This window comes from Centropristis striata, chromosome 4, assembly GCF_030273125.1.
Source record: "Centropristis striata isolate RG_2023a ecotype Rhode Island chromosome 4, C.striata_1.0, whole genome shotgun sequence".
Lineage (NCBI taxonomy): Eukaryota > Metazoa > Chordata > Actinopteri > Perciformes > Serranidae > Centropristis > Centropristis striata.
This window is the reverse complement of record NC_081520.1, coordinates 38,614,128-38,626,065: the sequence shown is the minus strand read 5'-3', so window position 1 is coordinate 38,626,065 and position 11,938 is coordinate 38,614,128. Positions and strand designations below refer to the sequence as shown.

At 37.5% G+C, this 11,938-nt stretch overlaps 1 protein-coding gene across 1 annotated transcript in view; it reads left to right on the top strand.

Moving 5' to 3' along the window:
• The first annotated feature begins 4,396 nt into the window (after positions 1–4,396).
• Positions 4,397–11,938, top strand: part of arhgef12a (Rho guanine nucleotide exchange factor (GEF) 12a) — a 46,192-nt gene continuing 38,650 nt past the window's right edge. The window contains exon 1 of the mRNA XM_059330851.1: positions 4,397–5,785. Within this exon, the coding sequence (XP_059186834.1) occupies positions 5,754–5,785 (32 nt within the window). The 5' untranslated portion in view covers positions 4,397–5,753. The remainder of the gene's footprint in view (positions 5,786–11,938) is intronic.

The following is an 11,938-nucleotide window of genomic DNA, read 5'->3' as shown; positions in this document are numbered from 1 at the left end:
GTCATTTTCAAAAAATTGTGTTTGCTTTCGTTTTAATCCTGCAGTTTTTTTTGGCACACGGAAAACTTTGAGCAGATGTGAAAGGTGTTCTCAGGGAGATGAAGTCATACCCGAAAGTTATGATGTGTGTGATGTGTTTTGATTACTTTGTTTAATATAGTTTATAGCAATCCCTTTATGCCTTTCCCTGCTGTTTGATATCCTATTCCAGAGCCTGCCCAAAAAAACATTTTATTTATTTTCCTTCCCTTATGTAAATGAATACATGAAGCGCATATATCAATTACATAGCCCTACACTGGTAATGTTACTTTGGATTCCAATTGGATAAAGTACAGGCCAAAAGTCTGGACACACCTTCTCATTCAATGCGTTTCCTTTATTTTCATGACTATTTACATTGTAGATTCATCAAAACTATTAATGAACACATGTGGAATTATGTACTTAACAAAAAAGTGTGAAATAACTGAAAACATGTCTTATATTCTAGTAAGCAAAGGGTGGTTACTTTGAGGAATCTAAAATACAAGACATGTTTTCAGTTATTTCACACTTTTTTGTTAAGTACATAATTCCACATGTGTTCATTAATAGTTTTGATGAATCTACAATGTAAATAGTCATGAAAATAAAGAAAAACGCATTGAATGAGAAGGTGTGTGTCCAAACTTTTGGCCTGTACTGTATGTATGTTAACTATACATATCTTGAAATGCTTGGTGAAATGGAATGTATTCATTGTGTAGTATATTGAGTTATTTGAAGTGTCTGATTGCCAAAGATTTGCACTCTGCAATGATAGCTCCAATTTAATTTAATTTGATTTAACAGAGTCATGTTTCTGTCACAGAGATCTTGTCAGGCCAGGCAATTGAAAGCAATCAATTGTGAGCTATCTTTAGAGCGTGCTGATCTTTTATCTGACTTCAAAAGAACGTCTTTTACTTTTTTTCTTCTTTTTTTTAATCCAGCACCTTTAAATGTTTTGATATGTACATGTTGTGCACTTTGTTGCCTTAACCTTTATGGCCAACATAAACTAGTGTCCGGACCGACCAGGAGGCCTCTGACTTGGGACCGGATAAAAACATGTACAATCATACATGCATCTCTTGTTTCTAAATCCCTAAAATCTTAACATGTATTCTTAACAAAGGGCAGTGACATAAATACATAAATATTATGATCATATAATCGTATCTGGCTATTTGTTTTGTTTTGTTAGTAATAGTCATATTTTTGGGGTTTACATGTGTAAAGAGTTTTGTTTGACTTTTAGTATTTAATTTATGATTTGCCATGATGTGTTATTAATTATCAAAAAAATAATCCATCTCAATATTGTGATATTGATTTCAACCATATTGTCCAGACAGACCACACAAGTGCATTATGGGATAAACGCAGGTAGATTGTTATGTGTAGAAAATATAACAATTTATCCCACTCCGACTAGATTTGTTCCATGCAAAGAAAGTTACCAAACTACCAGGTTTCTTCTTTGTGCTCAGAATTTATTTCAGTGTTTATTATTATTATTGTGACTCTATCTTGTTTGTTATTTTAATGCTCATTGATATCTGCAGTAATGTGCTAAAACACCTGCCATCCGTTTGTTTTTTTCTATTTATAGTATATTTGATTGAGATTTGATGTGTTGTGCTAATGCAAGGTCTGTTTACATGTCTGCCACTGTTTAGAATTGTAAACGTCATCATTATATGCAAGAAAGTAAAAATCTAATGGGTGTGTGCCTTAGTTATCTGAATGTATTCTCCTAATTTTTGTTTGTTTTCCTCGTGCTGTACTGTGAACCCTCCAACATAAGTTTAGGAGTAATGAAGAACCACTTTTCAGTTTGGGGTTTCATAATTTGCCTTTGTAATCCCTGTGTGAAGTCAAATAAAAATGTGATACATTGTATGCTTTGGAATACATTTTAAACAATATTTCAGCTAAATCTAAAGGATCAACTGCTTTTGCATCATTAATTGCTGCAAATACTCACTGAGACTGAAGTTACCTAAACTGTCCACATGATGGAGTCATATCAATTATAAATGAATGATCAGTGAGGAAACATGAGGAAAGTCAGTTGGCAATGCTAAAACTAGACATTAAAAAAAGGGGAGAAACATTGTTGCACATATTGTGTAGTTATTGCATATATTTTAGTACTGTACATAAAATTTCAGCTGCCAGAAACAAGTAGCGAAATAGGGCTGCAATGCACAACGCAGTGAAGATAATAATATACAGTGTACTACCTCATATATTTAGTATGCTAAACGGGTAGCAGGATCCAAGTCAACAAACAAATAAAATAGCTCAAGGTAGAGAACAAAAATTGCACATATATGGACAGATTGACTGTGGTGGTGCAAATAATTGCCTGTTGAAATCCCACTAACCCGATCCTTCATTATAACATTTGGGATGTTGTGATCTTAGGTGTATTTTCTTTCCTCTGGTATATTATGTACAGTAATAAAAACATATTTGATGGCCTGCCAATGCAGTCCATGAATATTGATTGCACTTAGTGTGGATCATGGTCTTGAAATCTTGTCTACATTAACTATGCAGTAGCTTGCAGATTAATTTCTAACACAATCAATATAAGGACATGAATTAAAGTCTCCATATAGACTTTATTTTGTATTTTCGTGTAACTTTTAACAACATTTACACTTCATTTTCTGTGTATTAAACATCAGTCACTATGTCTCTCAAGCTTTTAAGTTAAAAGAAAGTTAATCAGAATAGGAGTGCGTTCTTGTTGATGATGGACGAAGGACTGGACTGTAAGCTGTAAATAATGAACATAATGACTGTTCTCCCAGTCCCAGACCAACCACAGACAGACAGTGAGCCACGAAAACCATGAAATAATCATACAACAGCACACATAATCACCAAGTTAATCAACCACTGAAAGGAAAGTGCCTTTAGGTGGTTTCCCTGCCATGGGAAAGCAACTCTCATTATAATTAAACAACTGGCGCTGTTACTAATGCCTTTTTTAATGAATTAATCTGTTGATTATACAGTTGTAACAGTTGTTTAGCAGCCTGGCTGTCTGAAATTCAAAGATATTTACTACAATGGCATAGCAAAATAAAAAATAAAATCCTCACATTTGAGAAATTGGAAACAAAGAATGTTTAGCCCTTTTGCTTGATAATTGACTAAAATAATTAATCAATTGCCTAAATTGTTGCTGATTAATTAAATAATGGACTAATCAATAAATGGACAGATAAACAAAAGACCTCATTCTTTTTCTCTCCATCTGTCTCTCAGACATATGGTGTCTATATTAAATTGTCAATTAAGCTTTATATACTAATAGTCTAATGTAGGCTATCTCTGTATATATATATATATATATATATATATATATATATATATATATATATATATATATATATATATATATATATATATATATATATATATATGGGCTGCAGCTAACAAGTTTTTAATGATCAATAGATCGTTTGGTCTATAAATTAATATAAATAAATATTCATATAAAACAATTTTTCTATTTGATGATGATATACCAAGTAAAACTGGAGATAAGGTCAAATATATTTTGTATAAAATTATAGAACTGGATGTAACCCTCTTATATGTTATATTTGCAACCTCTGTTCACATTTGCAACATTTCAAATTCTTTATTAAGCATAATAGTGACTCAAAATCGCATTTTATGTTGGACTAAAGGACTAAAAAAGACACAAAATGACCAAAAAAAGACACAAAATGACTATAAAAAAGACACAAAGTGACCCCCCCCCCCCCCCCCCCCCAAAAAAAAACCAAAAACAAAACAACAACACAGGAGAAGACACAAAATGACCACAAAAAAAGACACATAATGACCAAAAAAAGACACAAAATGACCCAAAAAAAAAGACTCAAAATGACAAAAAAAAAAGACTCAAAATGACCAAAAAAGACACAAAATGACTTACAAAGAAACAAAATGACCAAAATTGTTACGCTAAACACACAACACAAATAAAATACAGTCCCACTAGAATAAAAAACAGAGTTTGATGACAGGATCACACACAATCACAAAATCACATTTATGTTGGTTTTTCTTTGTTTCTTTTTGCTTCAAAATGTTGATCCAGTGAGTCAGAATAAAAAAATAAATTATTATTATCAGGTCATATAGGTGAGGTTGTGCTGAAAAAAAATATACCAACATGGCATTTAAAAAACATTTTTAAGTGGTGTATACAGGCAGGATGAAAAGGATTTTAAAAAATGGAGAAAACAGCCCAGGACCCCATAGAGTTATTCTGCAGCGGTGTTCCCAAACATTATGCTGAAACAAAACGAGTTTTCCCATCTCCCGGCGGAAGTGGTTAGTGGAAGCGCTACTGGACTCCAACAGCTAGCTGGCTAGGGCGTTGCTAGCGGCAGAAAGTGGGATTTTTTTGGTACCGTTCCGCAAGTTAAACGCTTGTACAAATAACGTCTTAGGTTGGAAAAAAACAGCGTTTGATGTTCGCTAAAAGTTTCGACCTCCGCGGTGGCTTTTGGTGGTTGTTTCCAGGGGACTAGGTGATACTTTGTGTCCCGTTAGCTGGCCACGGAGCTAGCCTGCTCCCATCCACGGGAATTCTGCCCAGAAACGACTGGATTCTGGAAACATGGAGTCAAGGAACGTCGCGCGGTGCTAACCGACTTCCCTGGGTTTTCTTTCCTCGAGGAGACTTTTTGAAGGACATAACACGGAGACATATCGCAACATTCATGCCGTGTTGTGTATATATTTTTCGGTGGTTGGCCGGCTCATTGTTGTGAACGGGGAGTTTGCTTAGTTTGCACTCGAAACAAGAGCATACGAGGCAAAGTTTTTTTTTGCTGAAAGAGCTCATCTGTTTTGTTAGCTGGTAGCTGGCGAGATTCAACGCCAGCCAGCTTTCCGTGAAAACGTTTTTCTGTCTAAAAAAGAAGAAGGAAAAAAAAGCCAGTGTTGTTTTTTAACCCATTTTGTGTCTGAATCCAACGTCTAGCTGCAGTTGTTGCTGATTTTCTAACACGGGTCGTTTAAACTCGGTATCGAGCCATTCTCATGGTCACGGGAGAGACGTCACCACAGCCACAGACAGGCATTTCTGGGAGCAGGGAATACCAAATGGGACTGGAGGAATTTCCAGCATCTTCAAAGATCATTTAGGATCCGAGGCCATTGAGCCGAGCTGGGGTGGTGGCAGACGGACTACATCGCAGGGCCAAGGTGTCTGTTACATTGGAATACATATTGTTTACATTTCATCTGCGGAAAAATTGGGATGTGAATGCAAAGGATTCCTACAAGGACTTCATACATGCACGACAACTTGTGCCAGCTGACGCAGTATATTTATTCTTGTTGCCAAAATATTGTTTATTGCCGGGGTAGGATATCATCTGACTGCACAGCTAATACGACAGAGGCCCGATTAATTTCGGTCTGAACTGTAGATTTTCTTGCTTTTCCATTTTTGGCAAGGAGTATTGGTTAACAGATCGCGTGTAGGTAGTGTTTTGTTTCCTCTAGTGTTTGGACGTGCCTTGCAACAAGCCAACAGTGTTCCACAAGTAATCTATTTTCAACACCATTCTCAAAAATCCTTGCCTACTTCAGACGGATGCCAGAGAAGGACGCTGCAGGAAATCGCCTCATCACACTCTGGAAAATGTTAATCGGATATAATTTGCTGCAAATCTAGAACCGGAAGCCCAATGAGTGACACACAGTCCAGCTTCACTGACAGGTAGAGTATGCAATTACCTCTATATTCTGTTCAGTCTGCACTGCACATGCACAAATTGAGCATACACAGTAATAAAACATAACATTTTGTTGAAGTTTCTTGATTTGGTTATGCCGATAATGATATGAAACACAACCCATGGTCTGATGAAATATGTTTTACATGGTCCAAGTAAAGCACTTCTTTGTGGTGCTGTGCTCAGTAATAACTATGTTATACAATCTAATTACTAAGGAAGGACATCAGATCTTGATGGGAACTCTGCTGATCTCAGCATGGGTAATGGAGTTCTGTGCAGACAGTAAAGTAGTACTTGTCCAAGGATTGAGAAGGCCTGCCGCTGTTTCTGTGCCAGGGAACAGTCATCTGTGATCCCTGTACACCTTTCAACATCCCTATTACCTCTAAGCTGTTAAAGCTAACCTTCTCCTACACCTATTAAAACAATCTCTGGATTTAGACCATAGCTTCGTCAACTAATCACCTTATCTGAGGCATCTGTCAACTTAAACTAAGAGATTGGACAGTGTTCCTAAAACCAGCAACATGGATGAATGTGTCATGGCCTGAAAAACACAGTCCGTATCATGTTAATACTCTGTTATTGCAGAATTACAGGAATGCAATCTTCTATGTTTGTGTGCCTGCAGAATAAAGAGGTTTATTCTAGATTTGATAGACTCTGGCAGTGAAACAGAGAAGTGAAGCTGTTGTGGTACGTCAGGCCTTCCCACCTGAATCCCACATACCTGCAAGGACAGCAGGCCAATACAGTGGAATGTGGTCGGTAGATTGAGAGCAGAAGGACGCTTTATTGCACAGGTTGGGATCTGAAATATCCTCCTGGCTAGGGCATGGGCTGGAGGGCTAAAGCCCAATCCCATTTTACATGATCCCCCTCCCCCCACTGCAATGATGGCAACAGTGGCTGGCACCAACTGCTATTGTGGTGCTGTTTATTGTGTTTTTTTGTTTTGAGATATTATTACCACAGCACGGTGCATGGTGCTATTAACTAAACTGTTGTTGATGCCATCATATCTGCTTGCTTTGCACAAACCACTCCTTACCAATCACTTCAACAAACCCTGAATTAAAATGTAAACTGCTATTGATTGGCAAATAAATCACAGATGCGGTGAAGCACCTAATGACAGAGCAGTATATTTGGTCATCTCAGATTTGCTGCTGCTTGTGAATGGCTGACTGTGCTAGACAGCTTTGTTTGTCTAGTCATCTTCCCTTTGGTCCGTATGTGGGTTGTTATCTTTACAGTAAGTGTGTTTGTCTGCTTGTTTTGGTTTCACAAGCTCTGTATCCTAAAAGTTACAATTGTTACTTTACCCATTTAGCATGATGCAGGCAATTACATTCATGCAAAAAAAATGCAAAACAGCATGACCGCACTCTGTTAGCAGCAGACAAGCTCTGTGCCTTTGTTGCAAAATAAATATTGTTTAAATGGCAGCATTTTTAAGGGCTGTTTTCCACAGCACCTAAAAATGACTTTATTGATTAATGGTGTCTGTTTCCCCCACTCTCCTTAAGTCAGTGTGTAGTTCCCTGTCCTCGCCCTCTCCCCCCTCTATGTGTGGTGTTGTGCATTTTGTTTTCACTCTGTTGGCTATGGTGGGAGTATGCATCCAGCATCTATTGGGGTTGGGCCGCCAGCCGATGGGTCAGTTTAGTGTGCTGTTAGCTCTTTGTCATAGAGTTCTGCTGATCTCCACGTTTTTCCCACCCCCCCCTCTCTGAGGCCCTCCCGGGAAGTGGTGCTGGTGACATCACTAATAGTAAACAATAGCTCTTAGTGGTAGCACACCGGCGGTCTGCTGTATGCTCCTCTCCAGGTCCACCAGTGTAGGTCAGGTACATTCAGTGAGGCTGGTTGGAGTATGTCTTGATTGTTCCCTGTTGGAGGAAAAGTATTGAGTTATGTCTATAGCTGGTTTATGATAATAAGGTAGCAACTGACAAGTTTGTTATTAATTGATTCATTCTCATTGATTCTAACATAACTGTTGAGTATGTGAACTATTTGGCAAGCACACATATAGTCTTTTTACTTAAAGTTGCTCATTACAATTTACCAGAACCTAAGTTGATATCTTCAAATTATTTATTTTGCCATCCGATTCCATTTATCATAAAATAAAGAAAGAAAAGCAACACATTTGAGAGTCTGCAACCAGCAAAACTGGTGTGTTTGGACTGGATAAATAATAATCAAACCTTTTAATCTGAATTGTTATCAATTGATAATCTGTCAGTTGACTAATGGAGTAATTATGTCAACACTAAGTGATAATATCTTGGCACTGTCTGGAATTGACATTTTGCCTTACTGCAGTGAAATTTGTTTCCTCACGATGAATGAGTAGTTCTGACAACTCAATCTGCTTGTATGCGTCTCCTGTATTTGGCATCCCTCCCTTATAATGCAGTATGCTTCTACTCCATCTAGTCAGCACTGATACTAGGGAAGCTGTGTCAGCTGCTATGAACTGTGCATTAAAATGAGTATCCAGAAGTCATTTAAAGCTCTTATCAGCAGCGCAAAAGGCTCCAGCTCTGCATGCAGCCGAGAATGGTGGTGTTTATACACTTAACATGTTTGCTCCAACTGAAAGGATAAGATATACCTTGTGCAGGTTGGGGAAAAAAGGACATTTCTGTATATCTGTATCTGTATCTTAGTAAGAGATAACTCCCTACATTGCTTGGTTCTCTGGTAGAAATATTTGTCATTTTCAAAGTGTTGTGTTGCAGTAATTTAAATGTCTTACGGTGTTTGACTGTTCGTTGAACCAAAAAAGCTATTTGAAGAAGTCCTCATACTTTTTTTGACATATGACAGTATATAAATGAGAGAGACAGAGAGAATGAAACAAAGGCCAGAAAGCTGGAATCAAACCCAAGATGTTTCTGTTATATGGCATGTACTATACCCATCCGCAACCAATCCACTCCCTTCTTTTTATTTTTGACCTGTGTTGTAACAACTCATCAATTAATTGAAAAAATAATCGTGGCACCCCCAGTTCTTTAATACTTAATCTTCCCTATCCCAATGTGATTTAAAGATTGTGATTTTCTCTAAAGACAGTGAGGTTTCAAGATTGTGAAATGATTCACCCTTTTCCTTATACACTAAATTTACCATATAACTACTTGTTGCAGCCCCTGGGCCTTTCTTTTCCATTAATATCTTTAATATTAATATCTTTGTCACAGCAAGCTCTTGTTAACCTGAATATCACAAGGCCATTTGCCAGCTAATGCATATTGATTATTTCTTGGCTCAAATTCTGACAAAGGTTGTATCTCAACCACTTCCATACTTTTGTTTTTTTAAATGCAAGATGCTGAGGTTATGAGCATGTGTGCAAGGCCCAATCGTCCTGCCATTCTTTCTTTAGGAATCCCTGGGGAGTAAAACGATTATACTTGAATATATTTGCTATTAAATATGTTTTAATTTAAATTCAGGGCCTTGAGCCTCCGTTTACAAGGTAGTCAAACAACATATTTTTATCAAGAAAAATACCTTTACAGAACACTTCACTTCAGCCATCAGTAAAACAAATGCCACCTAAAACAGATTTTTGTACAGTATGTTGCTACAAAAAAACAACAACCCAGCAGATACATCTGTATAGTCTGCAATCAGTCAACAGCTTTGCCATAAATCCAACATCTTCTAAAGATAATTGGTTCAGATTCTGTCAGAGAGGTGTTTCAATCCTGGGAGGTTGTGCTTTGTGCTGCTGCAATATACTGAAATGTGTTCCTAATACTTTGTCCTCTCTGGGTAAAATATTATATAAAACAAGTATAAAGTCTGTAAGAAGCCTAGATTGATCTGTTGTAAGTATATATACTTGTCAGTTGTCACAGGTTGATATTTCTGAGTTATAGTTTTATACATGGATTGGCTTGACTTCCATACGCACAGTGGAAAAGAAGAAGCAGTTTGATTCTGTCTGGGTGTTTGTCACATTCAAAATGAAGGTGAGTAGTTGTTGTTGGTGACATGGAGTGTCCCAGGCTTTGATTATCTATCAAAGCCTCTATACCTATCTCTTCCAACAATACCTCTGTTAAGTCATGGTCACCTAACATATAATAAAAAAATGCTCTTCTTCTTTTCTCTACTCTTCTTCTTTAACATATAGCACTCCTTTAGCGATGACAGTTGGCTCTTAAAGTTATGTACTTACTTGATTCCTGTGGTCTAAGTCTAGTATCTTCAGGTTGAATGCACTTATTGTAAGTCGCTTTGGACAAAAGCGTCAGCTAAATGACATGTAATGTAATGATTAGTATATTAGAGATTGCAATACACAGGACAATAATAAGGCATTTACATGTACAGATACTCTGGATATATTCACATTTTCATCATCTGTCATCACTACAACCACCCACAGGCTTTTGCCTAGAGTCTAGATCATCAGTTTAAAGGGAAACTAAGTGATCCATAACAGTGATACCCTGACTCCTTTACATAATCAGGCCCTTCCTTCTGCAACAGTCATTTTCAGTCTCATGTCAGACCTTTACCCCATCTACTTAATCATGTGAATTATGGTTTTAAAGGCCAGTACTAATTAAGCGGTGCATCATCTTCCTATGTTGTCATTTCACCTTTTGCCACCCTGGAGTTATTCTGCAGTTGCAATTATTGTTGTCAGTGATGCATTTAACACCGTGTTCTGGAAATAGGTTTGTTATTGACGACATGGTCCCGTTTAGGTTAAGATGGGAAGCTTTTTATTTTCTGTGCAGCAAATCTGCTGCATTACCCAAAGAGTTTCCCAATGAATGTGAAAACAACTGGGTTCGAAGGTTATTATTTTTGTCATTTATTCAATTGTTTGATTGCAACTTATTAACAATTAAATGTATGTGAAGAAATTCTTAGGTTTGTTTATTTATAGAATGTAGATGAAGACCTGAGGGAGACTCTGTTCACACCTGGATGTCACTTTGGCAGACACACACCAACTCTCACCATTCTCTCTTCATTCTTGCCAGGTCCCATTGCACTCTTTCACACACCCTCTCAATCACATCCATCACTTATTCCATTCTTTGCTTCAATCACTCTCTTTTTCCCATCATCACCACATTTCCATTATACCATCGAGGGAATATTTTACTGTTAACGCATATTATGGCTGGGCGATACGGCCAAAACCTTTTATCCTCTTTATAGTCCATTTTATACCTTAAAATGTTGGTTATAGCATTATATAGCATGTTTTCTGGCAATTCAATAAATAAATACCTTTGTCTTTATGACATAGCTACATGGTAAAGCTTATTTTTGTATCCTCCATATTCCATGATGGCAAAAAAAAATGTCTCTTTGGTTTGCTTCAGCTTCGTTCCCACATGCAAGGATCAGAATGAAGTGTCATCTCAATGGCATAGACATTGTCATTTAATACCAATTTGGTCATAGTTTTTCAACCTAGTAGAAGTAGAAACAATGTAGAAAAAAATATGGTAGATATTTTTATATCGTTTTGACAATATATCGTCACATTGCCCAGCCCTACATCAGTAACCTTCCCCAATTAGCCACAAAATAGACAGATGACAATGGTAAGCCTATTCTGTGGTTTAGACATTACATTTATGTTGTTATTTTGGGGGGATTTATATATTTCTTTAGGTATTTTACTCGAGACAATCCTGGCTAAGAGGAAATAAATGTACATTGAGATAGCCAAAGAGAGGGAGAAAGGAAAAGGAACCAGCGATGCCCCAGGGGTGGTGATGTGGGAGTGTGGGTAAAGTCTAGGCATTAGCTGGGGCTAAGTGTGTTGGGGGAGTTGGGGTCTACCACCCAGCTCTGTGATGCTGATCCTACTGGACACCCTCTACAATCCTGCCCTGTTAGCCAATAGAGCTTCAGGGCCCAAACATTACTTTCACTCCACAAAAGACAGGATCACTACAATAGAGAAAAAGGGGACAAGGGAAGAGAGCTGTCTTGCCCAAGTGTCACGTCCTCACATGTCCATTTAAGGGTTTTGTAGCCATGAACTAGGGTAGTGCCTTCAAGCTAACTGTGACACTTGTGATGCCACCATGTTCTACAGACTGCGCAATGGGCCAAGGGACATGGTGCTAGGGATTTATCTT